Source organism: Trichoderma virens (assembly GCF_000170995.1).
Source record: "Trichoderma virens Gv29-8 chromosome Unknown TRIVIscaffold_65, whole genome shotgun sequence".
NCBI classification, from domain to species: Eukaryota; Fungi; Ascomycota; class Sordariomycetes; order Hypocreales; family Hypocreaceae; genus Trichoderma; species Trichoderma virens.
In genome coordinates, this window is record NW_014013684.1 from 1 (window position 1) to 16,076 (window position 16,076).

The 16,076-nt window shown below is 38.1% G+C and overlaps 5 protein-coding genes across 5 annotated transcripts; 4 read left to right on the top strand and 1 right to left on the bottom strand.

Annotated features, from left to right (window-relative positions):
• Positions 1-4,779: 4,779 nt before the first annotated feature.
• Positions 4,780-5,500, top strand: TRIVIDRAFT_70732 (uncharacterized protein; the record flags this gene model as incomplete). Its single annotated transcript, XM_014100430.1, has 3 exons — positions 4,780-4,795; positions 4,925-5,176; positions 5,229-5,500. The coding sequence occupies 3 exons, from the start codon at positions 4,780-4,782 to the stop codon at positions 5,498-5,500; spliced, it is 540 nt and encodes a 179-aa protein (XP_013955905.1).
• A 710-nt stretch (positions 5,501-6,210) lies between these two features.
• On the top strand, positions 6,211-7,251 carry TRIVIDRAFT_70733 (uncharacterized protein; the record flags this gene model as incomplete). Its single annotated transcript, XM_014100431.1, has 1 exon — positions 6,211-7,251. One exon carries the CDS (start codon positions 6,211-6,213, stop codon positions 7,249-7,251), a length of 1,041 nt encoding a protein of 346 aa, XP_013955906.1.
• A 339-nt stretch (positions 7,252-7,590) lies between these two features.
• TRIVIDRAFT_138253 (uncharacterized protein) lies at positions 7,591-8,319 on the top strand (the record flags this gene model as incomplete). The annotated part of the gene is made up of 1 exon (XM_014100432.1): positions 7,591-8,319. A coding segment is annotated over one exon (729 nt), but the record flags the coding sequence as incomplete, so codon positions are not given.
• Positions 8,320-11,028: 2,709 nt separating this feature from the next.
• TRIVIDRAFT_201750 (uncharacterized protein) lies at positions 11,029-13,019 on the top strand (the record flags this gene model as incomplete). Its single annotated transcript, XM_014100433.1, has 3 exons — positions 11,029-11,279; positions 11,724-12,511; positions 12,565-13,019. The coding sequence occupies 3 exons, from the start codon at positions 11,029-11,031 to the stop codon at positions 13,017-13,019; spliced, it is 1,494 nt and encodes a 497-aa protein (XP_013955908.1).
• Positions 13,020-13,650: 631 nt separating this feature from the next.
• Positions 13,651-15,570, bottom strand: TRIVIDRAFT_53058 (uncharacterized protein; the record flags this gene model as incomplete). The annotated part of the gene is made up of 3 exons (XM_014100434.1): positions 13,651-14,385; positions 14,462-15,015; positions 15,072-15,570. 3 exons carry the CDS (start codon positions 15,568-15,570, stop codon positions 13,651-13,653), a joined length of 1,788 nt encoding a protein of 595 aa, XP_013955909.1.
• Between the last annotated feature and the right edge of the window lie 506 nt (positions 15,571-16,076).

Below are 16,076 nucleotides of genomic sequence, written 5' to 3' on the forward strand. Positions count from 1 at the left end.
ATAACTAAATATAATTTTAAAATTATACTTTATAAAAAATTAGAAAATAATTATATAAATATTTTTAACTATAGGGAAAACTACTTTAAACTAATACTAAAACTTACCTTACTAATATTTAAAAAAATAATAAAAAAACACTATAAATTAATATTATTTAATATACTTTTTACTATTAAAAAAAATAACTTTATTTTTAATAAAATTAAAAATACTATTATAAACTAAATACTAAAATAATTCCCTAATAATATAACCCTTAAGGAAGGATTACTATATTAAAATTAAAAAATCTAAGTATTAAAAAAACTATAAAAAAAAATAATTAAATTAATCTATAAACATCCACTATATAAATATAAAAAAATTAAAAAAATAATATAATAAATATAATAATACTATATATTTTAAAAAATAAAAAATATTATTAAAAAAATAATTAACTATTATATAATATATATTAAAATAAAAGTAAATTAATATTTACTTTATAGTAAACTTTAACTACTATTAATATTATTATAATTATAAAATTTAATTTCTTTTAATTATATTATTAAATTATTAATATTAAAAAAACTCATAATAAAAGTTAAATTTAAAAATATTTTTATAATAATTAATTAATTAATAAAAATAACGCTTTTTATTCTTTATATTAAAAAAAACACTACTAAAGAATTAATATATATATTATAAAAGTATATTACAGTAAACTATAAACTACTAAAAGAAATTATTTTAAAAAAAAATCTACATTTATATTTAAATATTAATAAAGCCTAGCAGTAAAAATAAAAATAAACTATAAAACTAATATAATTTACTACCCTTAAATAAATAAATAAATAAAAAAAATTAACTAAATTATTAAAATATATTTATAATATTATATTAATTTTAAATAAAATAATTAAGTAAAATAATTATTAATAATACAGTTTTTTTATAATAATATACTTTTAAAAGCTATAAAATATTTACTATTTTATATAAACTATAAATTTAAACCTAATGTTTATAAACTATTAAAGAAAAAAAAAATATAAAATTAATAATTATTTAAGTAAATAACCTAAAAAAACTTTATAATAAATTATAAATTTAGCTTAAATTTATTAAAAAATAAATAACTAAATATATTAATAAATTAAAGTTTAAAGGACTAAACCTTTAAAAAGGGAATATAATTTACTTTTATTAATATACCTATAGTAAAAAAAAAACTAATATTAAGATAAATTAGCTAAATAATAAATTTAACTTTAAAAAGCTTAAACTATATAAAATTTTAAAAAAAATTAAAAAAAATAATTATAAATTAAACCTCCTTAAATAATAAAGTAAATATAAAAAGTTAATATATTTAATATTTTATATTTTATTATTAAAAAAAGTATTAATAAATAAAAAAATAAATAAAATTATAAAAAATAAAATTATTATTAAAAGTAAAAAACTTAAATATAAAGTTAAAAAACTTATTATAATAAAATTTAATAAAAAAACTTAATAATTTAAATATTTAATAAAATAAAAAAGCTATAATAAAGTAAAAAACTTATAAAAGCTTATTAAATACCTTAAGTATTTAAAAACCCTTTTTAATAACTTTTACTAAAAGTTAAATTTAATAAAAAAAGATTAAAGGTATTTTAATTAACAGTATTAATTATAAAACCTAAAATTATAGGATTAGCGGGATTAAATAATAATATTACAGTTTAATAAATAGCCTCTGCTTTTTACACTTTACACTTTTTATACTTAACTTATTCTAGCTTTTTTAAATTATTAATACTATAAATAATTATTTATTTTATTTTTTTAAATTATTTATATTTATAAATATAAAAATACTTTACTTAAGCATTAGCTTTTAGCTATATTTCCTTTACTTTTTTTAACTTTTTATTTAATTTTAAATAATAAAATATAATTTTATATATTTATTATAAAGTAAAATTAAATATTTTATAATATAATTTTTAATTTTATATATAAAAAAGATATTAATAAAAATCTTTTTTAAAAATAATATATTTATAACTTTACTTTTTATAGTAAATATATAATTTTATAATAAAAATAGAATTTTTTAATATAATATTAATAAAACTTTTATATTTTTTTTTTATTTAAAAATACTATTATTATTATACTTTTACTTATAATTAGCTATAATAAAAAAATTAAAAATTAAAAAATAAAAAAAAAAAAATTAAATAATATTTATTAAAAAATAAAAGTAAATATTTATATATTATTTTAATTAGGTTTTAAAGATAAAACTAATGGAAGGGGAAAATTATATTATAACCTAGCTTTTATAGTTATAATAATAAGCTTATAGGGTAAGCGGAAATAGATTAACTATAAACTAACTAGCTAATTAATACTATTACTCTTTAAATTTAAGAAAATTAAGAAAACTAGCTTTCTAAAGTAATCTAAGGAAAGCTAAAAAAACCAGCTTTTTATTATAATCTAAAATATATAACTAAATATATAAGTTTATATTTATATTACTTATTTAAATAACTTAAATAGCCAGTTGTAAATAATAACATTTAGATTAAATTTACTTAATACTCTTTATTAATTAGTAATATTATTATTTATATTACCTAAACGTCCAGCCTAGCCTATCCGCCAACATAAACCAGAATCTAAGTTTATCCCTTAGAAATCCTAACCTATACTAACCTATAGGTTCACGGTTCGTCATATTATAATAGTTTTATATATTTATATAAAGCTTTTACTGTTAGCCTGTATGTGGATGTATGATAGTTGATTCAATTATTCGGAAGGTAGTAACTTCCATACAAAGCAACAAACTCATACTCTCAAGCGGCAACCCTACTCCTGGAAACTGGCAAAGTTTTAGGGATCCACAGCCAAACGATAGCTGCTGGGCTCGAGAAATTGCGTCAAAGGATCTGCGAGCTATTGTGGGAGCTTTGAAATATTCTCCCCGCGTGGTGGCTGCTAACATCTAGATTTTCGCATTTCGCCTACAAAGTATTGCCATTGATTTTAGCTATTGGGTATTTGGAAAGGAGCTATAACTATTGTAAGTATTAAAGAAAATTCTATAGGGGAGCTTGTGCTATGGATACGTGGGAATATATCATATACTTATTATATAGTGTCTGGCTACTAGGTTTCACTACGTATGAAGTAATTAACCCCACCTGATTCTGCTTCATATTTAGAAGTGGACAAACAACCTGAGTATAACACCTCTTTTCACTATTTGACGCAATAGCGCTTTCAACGTACGAAGTTAAACTGACATACCAGAGATTTATGGAGATATTTATCCCTTCGACTTTGGTAGCGTTATATCCGCCTTTACTATTATAGCTACGTAGTATTATTAATCAGCCGGGTATTTTATCCATAAAACTTATTTATGTAAACTATGTAGAGAGGCTTCGAAAGAGCCAGAGGCAACTTTGGCCCCATCAAGCCATTAATAGAATCGAGGGTTTCATCAAAATCACATACTGGCGGCTTGTATCCCTTATCTACATTATGTAAGTAGCCGTTAAACAGCTGTCATACCGCCAATTCCAGAAAAATCGGTATCAAAACAGCACCATGGGTAGCAATATGACAACTACCAGGTACTCCATCGTTAACATTGCTGAGTTCTTTGTAGTGATATAATCATCTGGCGACGATAGATATAAAGCAATCAATCACCGTCCATTTGGTCACAAAGTTACTATCTCTATAGTCGTCGTAGGCATTGATCGTACTCTTAAATAAACTACCTGATACTCAATGCTAACCACCCCGTAAATCCGAATTTCAATACTTTGGACCATAACACAACATTGATGTGTAAGTTTGGATAAATGACAGTTCTATTCGGAATACTGATTCATAGTAGCTATTGAAATACAATATGGGCCAAAGTTGGCTCAGGATATCCTGCACAAGTGGTTCATACACACCGGGTGCGCACATAGATACGTAAAGGTGTTAGAGAAGAAGAGATTATTTTGGATAAAGAAAATGCATATTTCAAATATCAATGGTGCTCCTGGTTCCTTGTATATAGATACTGACTGCCGATCCAATCACCTTTAGCAATGGTGCGCCCTTTGCGTCCAAAATCATGTCATTTATACTTGTGCTAGACCTTTGGCAGATTGAAAGGCTTTATTATTATCTAATCTCAGGCTGTAATTCGTCTTAGATAGACTAATTCATACCAAATAATTTTTGTCCTGCTGTCATCCTAATTATTCCTACGCCCGCATGGAGACAAGCAATGCGAACAACCAGACTCGAGATATAAATGTAACAACTTCGCCTATGCACAAGAGTTACTCGGGGAATGCTACTAATACAAAATCGCTATGTCTTTTCAGCTTCGCATATGGCATCTTGAGTAACCTTTTAAGAATTGGAAACTTTAGTGTGGCGTACTTGGTATATGATTGGCGTCGTCTATCAAACATATGGCTGCTTAGCGCTTTCAATACCCTTCGTAAGAAAAGCCCATTTCTAGAGCTTACTACTAATAATTTACTTTTAGTTAGTGCTGACTCAGTTGCTCTGGGATGCTGTGTGCGAAAGTATTAAAGTGTCGTACTGCCCCCAATTGAAGAAAAGGCTGCAGCTCAGATCGTATTTCATATGCTAATCTATACATTCTACAATCTGTATAAAACCTCTCAGATTGAGTATGGATCATCAAGACCAAATTGAACTATTTATTGATGAAGCAATCAACCGACAAGCAGGAAGTGATGGGCATTCATTATGGGACTGCCTCGCAGTATGTAAATATCATGCATATTGACCAGATCTTAAACTAAATGGAAAAAGCTTGTAGGGCTCACATCCGTTAACCAAGGACATCATTCAGCTTATCTTTATAAATCCGCTCTGAATAAAATGCCTACAGAGTCTCGTCCACTGTTATGGCGCCGATATAACGATGCTATCACAGAGATGCTGATTATTGTTGGGATGCCAAAGACACTGAACGCTCTATATCCAATGATCCCATTAGTCAACAAGACAGATATAGCGCTTATTAAAACATCAGACTGGGAAGTCGACAATTCAGCCAGAGGTTGGGAGTATGCGAAATTAACACATGGAGATGACTGGGCGGATTCGTTTAAGGCGGCCAGTGTATATGCTCCGGATATTGGTAAGTACACACGAGAGTCCCTCGCACTTACGCAAGACTGAAAATGGTTTAGCACATATCACGATGAATGTTTCGATGCGCAATTTGTTATCGGATTATTCGGTACATGATGGACTAGCGACTATGGCGTTGCTGGTCACAGTGCTGGTAGCGATGAACTGCCCACTCCAAGCCTCTTGGCACGCAAAAGGATACATCAGGCACGGGGGAAACAGAGAAACCCTGGATAAAATTGTCCAGTTTGCGAAGAGAATTGCAACTGTCACTGGAACTACTATTCCTGCTGACTTTCCGACTACGGAAACGATGCTGGAGGGACTATAATGACGCTTGGAAATAATGGAGCAGGGGAGAGTATAGTCTTTTAGATACGCGGCCTTCTCCATTTACAAACATCATTTTTATCGGTACTGCTGGAAGATGGTGACGAATTATCTGCAAGCCCATTATTAATGCCTCCAATGGCCCATGAAGCAGACTTAGCATGTCGTCATCACAGACCATTGATCTTCTAATCTTCCTAGGCGGTGCATTTGTCGAGAGATCTATCATTATAGCTTATTTGTCTTGCCTCATCCAACACAATATTAGTAAAGACCACCAGAAAAGCTAAAATCCGACATGGGTCCCGCTTAGCACATACAAACGCCGATAGTTCTTTTAACAACGGGCTTCTATATCGGAGTGCGTCGCAGAGATCCACAGCTGAATGCGACTCGGCGAGGTTTCGATCTCTTACTCTAGTCTTGGTACATTAAAATGACCGCGAGTACAAAAATATCTCCGGCTTAAAATCCGTGAGGTTAGCAAAGGTTTGCGGTCATAGCATTGGTGTGACAATTGATTTACGGCCGCTGCCCATGCCGTGACAGCAATTAGTCAAGGGTAAACTGGCATATATAATGAATGGTATAGCTCAATGGTTCAGATGAAAAGATATCCTCACATCTGGGTTGGGACTTTCCAAAATCACTGACCAACACTTGCAATTTACGACGTCAAGTAAAACCCGAGAAAATACTATCAAGTTAAAAATGTCCAAGGCACCAGTCCTCGTCACTGGAGCCTCCAGCTTTGTTGGTGCCCATGTTATCGAGCAATTCCTGTCTGAGGGTACTCCCGTTCGAGGAGTCGTTCGGTCTCAGTCTTCGGCGGATCGGGTTCTCAAAGTGAACTCTCAATATGCTTCACTTCTCAGTCTCGCCATTGTACCAGATATTACCAAGCCAGGTGCCTTTGATGAAGCCGTCAATGGCATCGATGGTGTAATTCACATCGCTTCACCATTCAAAGCAAACATTCGAGATAACGAAAAAGACGTTCTAATTCCGGCTATCGAGGGCACTACCCAAGTGCTAGAATCGACATACAAACATGCACCTCAGGTGAAGCGCATCGTCATCACTGCATCTTTCGCCGCTGTCGTCGATCTTTCCAAAGGTCTTCGGGATGGCTACATATATAATGAGAAAGACTTCAATCCTGCCACCTATGATGAGGCAAAATCTAAGGATGCTGACTTTGGCTTTGCATATTGCGCCTCCAAAGTGTTGGCAGAGAAGGCAGCCTGGAAGTTTGTGGAAGAAAAGAAGCCTAATTTTTCTGTCGCTGTTATTAACCCTCCCATTATCTATGGCCCTAATCGTCACTTTATTGACGATCTCAATAACCTCAATACTTCATCCGGCATGTTTTACTCTCTTATGAACGGATCCCGGTCCGAGGTACCTCCAACAGCCTTCTGGGCCATAGTAGACGTGCGCGATGTTGCCGTCGCCCACAAGGTGGCGTATTATAAGCCTGAAGCAGGGGGCCAGCGATATCTGACCACGTTGGGCCGCTTCAGCTTCCAGCAGATTTGCGACATCCTGCGAGAAGAGTTTCCCGACCTCCGTGACCGCGTCCCTGTCGGCAATCCCGGGGAGCTGATCACCGGCGTTTACGACGTGGACAATACCAAGGTCAAGAAAGAGCTCGGCATAGATTTCATTCCCCTGCGCCAGATGGTAATTGACACAGCCAAGAATTTTCTGGAGCTCGAAAAGACCCTTTTCACACCAGACATCTCGAATTGAGTAGCTGGTTCGGTTTAGTCCGACGAGCGGGGCGTTTTTACAAATGCGATTGAGAGCACACTTACATATATAGCTACCTGGGATCCATAAACCTTTTCCTAAAAGGGTATGTAGTTCGTATAATTGACTTGATTGGCTTTTACATTCAGGAATGACCACCAAACTTGTGATACATCTCCATCTTGGCTCCGCTGGTCCTGATAGTTGAGCATTGCCTCCAAAATGAATGGTTTAGTAGTGAGGCGGCGAGTAATGTTTCATGAGAGGATATAACAAGGCCAATGTTTGTCGTCCAAATAGACGCACCACACACTTAGCATCCTCTTCGTATCTCACAGAATGGCTCTTACTTATCGTGATGGCGTCGCCGTGGCGGAGCTGATTTGTTATTGCCCTTCCGCTATTATTGGAATCTATCTCACTCTGATCAATGAGTTTCATACTACTGGCTGGATCGACATATTTTTATTCTCGGCTATCCGTATTGTTGGCTCTGCCATTCAAGTGGAGGCAAAAAATCATCCTGGGACAACCAAATTGTACACCGTTGCATCCATAATGAACTCCATAGGCCTTGCGCCTCTCCAAGCAGGCTCATTAGGATTTCTCAATCGTCTTAGCGAGAATATTGGTGGCAAAACTCAGAGCCAGGCGCAAAAGTACATGTTTCGCATTATACAAATGCTCATCATCACTGGTCTCATTTTGGGCGTTGTAGGGGGCATCAAAGCTGGAAATCAGATCAAAAATACAGGCACATTTGCTATCGGAAGTATTGGCAAGATTGGCACTGGGTTCTTAATTGGTGCATATGCCGCAACTCTTGTTGTCGCTGCAAGTTTGCATAGAGTTGTCTCTTTTGCCGACCGCAAATATCGGCGCCTTTTTTGGGCAGTAATTGCTGCGGCATTTCCTCTTGCGGTCCGTCTCGTTTACGCAATCCTGGCGACTTTGACCGATGAGAAGAAATTCAATTTCATCACGGGTAATGTCACAGCCTGGCTGTGTCTTGCTGTCATACCCGAGTTTCTTGTCATTCTTATCTATATTATACTGGGCGTCTCTTTGGGCCGACAAAGGAAAACGTCAAAAGAAGGAGATTACGAGGTTACTAGTCTTGATGGACATCAGTTGAATATCGCAAGACAAAGTAAGAGACAGTCAAACACGTCGAGCCACAACCAAAACCCTGTAGTCAGGACTACGATCAAGATCTTTAATATGACGATTATTGGTCGTATAACCCGGAGCATTCGAGAACGGGGTAGGAACTAGATTAAATATTTCGTGTTGAAAACCCGGTCTCTAATAATAGGTAATAATAGAAAATTGTCACTTACCTAGCATAGACCATCATCTTCTTAGCGCATATATCTCCATTCGCAATGTGATTCCAATTTGTGCAACTCTTGTTAATATGCATGTACTTTTATTTGCCCGAACTTTTTTTGATTACCAAGCAATAAAAGGCTTATCATAATTGTGTCTAACTGTAAGTTACTAACGAACTGATAAGTGTAGTCCCCGCAAGGTCCAAGCCACGCTACATGCGCCATAATAGCCCTCTTAACTTCTGTCATCCATCGTGTTGGTCTAGGACTTTCAACATTTCTTAGTTGGCTTCATAGGAATCTGAGGCTGTACTTCAATCATCTGCTATATGGTTTATCGAGGGAAACCGTCACCAGCCTGCGCATTATGTAGGAGCAGGAAGATTAAGGTTAGTACACTAACTTCCCGTTCCTACGCTTAGAACTGAAACGTTTCTTCTTCAGTGCGATCTCCAAAGACCAAGATGTTCTCAATGCAAACGAGCGAGAGAGATGTGTACAGGGTATCGTAATATCACTGAAGTGATATTTCACGATGAAACCAACTCTACCAAATCCAAAGCTCTTACAAAACTACATCGCAATCAAGCAGAAGCCCATGAGAAAATTAGTAATGCAAGCAGCAATGCTACGCCTTTTTCTTTTATATCGTTCGATATTGACGAACATGCCAAATCTTACTTTGTTCATAACTATATCCTTATTCAAGAAGGCACTGCCGGATATCTATCCGGAATTGCTCGACTACTTGTTCAGCCAAGCCTCAGTCGCGCATTGGAGGCGGCTATGGTCGCAGTTGGTTCGGCTGGTATGGCATGCAAAGAATCATCACAACTTCTGGAACTAAGGGCAAGACAAAGTTACGGCATTGCTGTCTCATACATCAATGAAGCAATACAAAACATGGCCAAGATGAAGGAGACTGGGACACTTGCGGCCATCCTCGTACTTGGACTCTACGAAGTAGGTGATATGTTTCGTTCATCTCTTACATTAGTGGAGGATTTTATTCGATGTTGTGAGTGTGCTAATATTCCTAGATGATTATGTGCGATAGCCAACAGTCAATAAAAGCCTGGTACAACCACATGCTGGGTGCTTTGGCAGTGGCTCATACACGCGGCACACAGCAATTTAAAAACGGCGAAGTCGGGATGGAGCTATTCTTACATTTACGATCACAAATCGTTAGTCAAATCATGAAATACTGTCATTAAAATTCTAACAAAGATTTAGTTAATTTCCTGTCTCCAAAGAGGTGAAGGGATTCCAGACTCTATAAAGAGACTGACCCATGAAGCTCACAAATACGAATCATCTAGGTCGCTGGGACCCAATCAACTAGGTGGTTTAATCATGAAGTTGTGTTCCTTGCGCGCTTGGATCCGATCGAACCAAGGTATAGAGTGGCAAGCAATATCTGCTGAATGCATCAATATTGACAAAGATATCCGGAGCCTGTATCACTCGATTTTACGGTCTCAAGGTCCATACACCACTAAGTTTATTCAAGAGGCAACGGCCGAAGTCTACCTCAATAAGTATTACACTTACCGCAGCTTATGGAGCGCTTGGGTCTGGAACCTTTACCACGTGGCCAAAATTATTTTTCACGAAACTGTCATTGATCTACTTCAGCCGCAAATCGCCAATGTCAGCGCAATGCCGGAAGCATCGGCAACTGAGGTTATGGCTCAATACAATGAGTCTCTTTCTGAACTTTATGAAGCAAGCTCAGATGTATTCGCCTCAGTTCCGTTTTATCTGAATTTTCATAAAAAATATGAACCTTCTGCGAAGCCGGTCATTGGCTTGGTTCTTATGTGGAATCTGTACGCTGCAGCCCGTCTTAAGATACATGCGGGATTGGCAAGAGAGTGGTCCATTCGGCGACTGCAGTTCATAGGTCGTTCAATGGGCGTTAGGCAAGCTACAGCACTAGCAAATGTGTTGGAGAAGCGAGCTGCATGGGAGGCTATGGAGTCTCAGGAAATTTTGGAAAGCAGCAAAGCCAGAAGAATCGGCGGGGCAGAAACACACATGCAGAGATACCTAACAGACTTGCCTCCAGAGCCTTTAAATGAAAAGTCTCAGTATATGCTGTAACCTAAAGGCGTTATATCTTTCTTTTTTTTTTTTTTTAATTGATACATGTGGTGCAACACTTACAACTGTATTTAAATTAAAAAAGCAAAATTACTTGAATCTTATTAGGCACTTAGCTTTTGTCCCTTGAATATGTAGACTACAATTCTGTTCATTTCAGACACTGACTCTTTGCTAATAAGCGGGCTTGGCGGGCTAATCTCCGTCAAAAGGCTGAGCCGAAAAAGGCTAAGCCGATGTTTCGCCTTGGTTTAGCCAGCTACTCTGAGCACTTTCATTGGCCAACTAACATCACGTGATATTACTATGTAAAATGCGTCCTTGTTTACGATGAAACGTGATGGAGGTTCGCGATGTTGCGGCATTTCACTCGTCACACATCTTCATGATCGAGGCATGCTCTCCACGTTCACTGCCAACAACAAGCCCTTACATTAGGAGAGCGCATCACCTCGCTTTCTTTTTTTGTTTTTTGCATGTATTTACTCTCTATGTTGTGTACTATGCCATGGGAGTAACTACTGCATCGCTTTCTCGAGATGTGAATGACGGTGAAGAAGATGATTCGACACAGCCTTTTTCCTCGCCTGGGTTAGTGGAATAGTTCTCGCGCGATTCCATCAAGCTGTACGCTTGCCTGGATAGCCGTGCCGCTCTGCTCGATGGTATTCTCCAACAGAAAGTTGCCTGCGAAGCAAGACCGGGAAATTCCTATGCATACTTAACACGTTCGTTGCTTCAGACGAATCTGTTAAAATGGTAGGGGTCTTGTTGGCCGCGGATTGCGAGTAGCAGTTTATTACGATACGCGATGAACTTGCGTAAGGTTGTTGCAGCCATCTCGTGGCTTGCGACGCCTTGCTCCTCTCTTGTCTCCTTTTGCCAGTACTTTCTCTGCGACAATGTCATCTTGCGATGAGCGGCGGGACTTTGTTTAGCACCCTCCATTCTATGTACCTCAGCCAGCAACACCACTAATCAATGGCCAAGTGCATTACCTTTATTGTTTGATGTACTGACACATTATTCCTCCAGACGTCCATACACAACGGCACAATTCGATGAGAAGGACGAACTGAACAATAACGATGGCAACGGCATCAATAAAAGTGATGATGGCGAAAAATCAACTGAACCAGTTTCTAGTGATCAAAATGGAGAGGCTTTCGAAGTCGACATAACATATCGAAATAATATGATCACTTGGCAAGATGCCGATGGCCAAATGCAACATGTTGAGGGTCTATACCTTGATTTATACGTGGATACGGCGACCAATACAGCTATTTTCAAGCTATACGGCTATGTCTTGTTGAAAGGCAGTAAAGCCAAGAGCAGCAAACAGGCTATTTACTTGTTTATACATCCTGAAAACGTCCAAACCATTACTCTACAAACTGGGCATGCTGCTGCTCCGTTCTCAACGCTGATAAATTTCGGGCCCACTCACCACTCGCTCTGCTTTTCACTCACGGCACCACCCCATCTCGTTGTTCCTAAGAACCTTGTTCTGGAATCCCGACCGAAGACCAGAGCTCTACTAGATTCCATACAAGCCCTTGCCACGATGATGGCTTTTACTGTACATCTCAATCATCCCGATATGGCCACATCGACACAGAAAGATCTGGCATTGATCTCCTCAATTTTCTCACTGTCGCATAATGACAACCGTCCGTCTACCAATAACAGGCGTGCCAACCTCACTACATTATATGCTGGCCGAGGAGGCGAAATTGTCTATGCAAAAGATGGTATTGCGAATGCCGACACGTGTCTACCTCCATACAGTGAAACCACACCCAGTCGTAGCCACATTTCTAGTGAGCAACCCATATCCTATCGCCCTAAATTCCGAGCTCACCCTTAGCTATAGATAAGCGTAAGCGCGACATGTCTGACCCTGACACCGAACGCTCGTCCACAACCCATGATCATATCCTACTTATTCTCAAGGACATTTGTGTTCGCCTCGATGGTATAGAAAACCGCATTGGAAAACTCGAAGATAAAGTCTTGGAGGCATTAGATTCCAACCGCAGCCAATGCCGATATGGAGAAGAAGAGAGGCAGGAAATCTTAGAAGAAGTTGATAACCGAGTCGATGATTGCATCACAGATTTGAGGATCGAGTCTCATGATATAATTCAAGACCTCAAAGATGAGGTTGATGGGACATTGGAACGACTGGATAGTGAGACGAGCGAGAGGATGGAGCGGTTAGAAAGTGACGTCCAAGAAAATACAACAAAGCTCGTAGAGAAATGCTTAAGAACGAAGCTACTAAATGCCAGCTTGCGAATCGATGGCTCTGTATTCTTAGACCTCTAGATAATCCAGCAATAAAGCCATGCAGCGAATCGCGATAGTATTCGATACATAATGTCAAAGTTGCAGTTGTGATCGGCGGCGTTTGGTGGACCCGCGATGCTAGAGTAGCTAAGTATTTCCAGACTCGAGGTAAGATCACTATAACATCATGGACTAGTAAAAGCATCTATGTTAGGTAGTCGATAGCTGGACTTCAACGGCCAGCTTTTCCCCACGTCAATGTGACCGGCGGTTCAGTCAGTCACAGAACAGCGTACCCGATAAATTGAACAAACACTCTAGGTTATGTTCTTGATCTCCCATGGAGATGTGTTTAAATCATGGCTGTGACTAAGCGCAGCTGCTAAGAAGGCATTGGTCCATGTTTGACCATCAATGTTATCAAGTGTCGTGCAAGGGGGATTATTAGCGCCCAGGTGCCCATGACTGTTTCAAAGCTCTTCACTATGTAAATACCTCGCTTGGCTTGCTGAAGTTTCTACCAAGCGCTGCAATAATTGACTGCATCGATTGGGCCGGCGTTCCTTCACCACTGCTCTACCTTGACCAGTGGTTGTCACTGCAAGTCTGCAAAAAGTACATTGCAAAGTGTGTAGTAAATCAACACCAACATTAATTTTGGTCATATCGCCTATAGAAGCTGCTTTAATCTCACGTAGCATTGCTTTGGAACAACAGTTGCCATGTCAATGCCTTCGTAGGAGCTGAGTTCCGCTGGGCAAGGCTGAAATTCGAAATTCCAAACCAGCATCGCTAACACAATTCGCAGTTCCATGTATGCCAATTTCTTTCCAAAACAGCCACGAGGTCCACCCCCAAATGTTAGAAAAGGCCCAGAGTTAGCGTTATAGTTGGCTCCTTCAAATTCTGCATCGCGTTCGCCATCATATTGTACTCCTGTCATCCGTTGTAACCACCGTTCCGGTCGAAAGCAACTGATATCATCTGTATTCCATTCCCCAACGCGGTGCTTTGAGTCTTGTGATGTATCAGACCTGGCCGACTCAGGAATGTCAAATCCAGATTCTAACTGTCCTCCAGGCCCATGATTATAGATGATAATTCCAGTGCCTTTGGGAACTGAATGGCCTAGTATAGTGACATCGGTTAAAGCCTCGCGCAAGATGGTGGGGAGTGTTTTTGCAAGCCTCAAACACTCCTCCAAGAAGGCGTCAAGGAATGGTGCTGGTTTTTCGATGATCTCCATCACAGTTGGCTGGCGCTTTTCCGCATGAGCTTCTGCAAAGGCAGAATGTAATTGGTGACGAAGCTTAGCTTGGGAAGATTCATTATCGGTTAAAAACTTAGTGATCCATGACAGTGTTGTGGATGAAGTGTCATGTCCGGTAGCTACGTAACCAAATAACTGTATCATAATCAGTTAGCATTACCCATTTTAAGATTAAGTACCACTTCCAACTTGATAAAAGGTTCGGTACTACCTCATCTCTCATTCTGGGCGCGTTGATGTTTGGCTTTCTCCCTTCCTTTTTCGCGTAGCCAATCTCCCTTAGTAGCATCATGTCCATCGCGCATCTCATACGACTCTCCTGAGTATTTTCTGAAGTTAATCTCTCAACACTTTTGTTGATTTGATCTGTAATGAAGGCCTCTTTTTGAGCAAAATCTTTGCGCCATATTGTGTTCTTCAAAATCCAATGATGGAGGCGCGGGAATGGAGATTTGTATCCTACCACTACCGTTCCTGTTACCTTAATAAGAGCCATGAGGGATTCAGATAAAGGAATTTGGCTGTAGATGACTGGGTCATCTTTGGATTTTGACGATCTAATTATGGGCGGCTGAAGCTGTAAGAATTCGAATTGCTTGTGTGTTGCTGACTGCTCAAGTGGAATACCAAAGGCTGCCGCAAGAATAATATCGAGAGCTACACAGTGGAGGTCCTCGTATGCAGGGAAAGGACGTCCAGCAGCTTGAGTAGACTTATATGCCCACATGTCGACCAACACAGTGGCGATGTCGTAAATGTGTACAGCTGAAACCTATGTTTAATGTTAGTATGCACTGCTTACTGGTGGGGAAATGAAAAACTCGCTTCATTGAGGAATGTTGGTGTCATTAAATCCCTTACAAGCTCTTTATTCCCCTTAAATCGTGGATCTTGTGTCTGCATCGCAAGATGAAAATTTGGTACAATAGTTCCGAAAATGTCCGCATTTCTCTTGCTCCTATCAAATTCTCGGTGTCTCCTTGACAAAATATCATAGCCTTCGCGAAAATCCGTTATGAGAATAAACGGCTTGGAGTATGGGAACATGAAGACTTGGGAAATCGGGGTGTTCAGTTTTGCATTATGATCGCGGAAAAATCTCCGAAAATCTCCCGTCTTTTGGTACTGCTTTATTTCCGGTGTATCGCCTAAAATTCGATTTGCGGACGATTTATTGTAAGGGATATTTCCTGGAATCGGCTTTGGGCAATGCCGGATGTAGAGATAGTAGAGAAGTACCCATATTACGGCAAGAGTAATCGGTACTGAAGTTGATATACTCCATGGCACAAAAAGCTCATTTTCGTTTGCTTCGGCCATGTTTAAACGGAATTATTGTTATAAAGGTTCGCTCAATCGTTGGAGCTCTCTGCGTTCTGTTGGTAAAATATCCAAATGCTTATCACGAAGTGGACACTCTGTGTGTCTTGATACCATAAGGGCATTAACATTGGCAAGATCATGTCTGCGACCGTATGGCCTCTTATATCATTGTGCCATTTACAAATGCAAAAGTTTATCTTAGTGGCTGAAATGTTAGGATGTCTAGTGATTATGTTCTCCATAAACCCATGTCATTGGGACGCACCTCATTCGCTTCATATGGAGTGACATATCGATCATTGAAATGCGAGGCACACTCCTCTTCTAAGGCTTACTCAGATGAAGTAGCCCAGATGGAGTAGGATACAAATCTTATTCAAGCAACCATACGGAGTAAAAGAGCGTATATATGGAGGAAATCCAAATTCATAAGGTTGTAGTTGATGTCGTTAATACTTTATCATGGAAGCCTGTAGGCTAATCAATCATGATTTTGTTGCAAC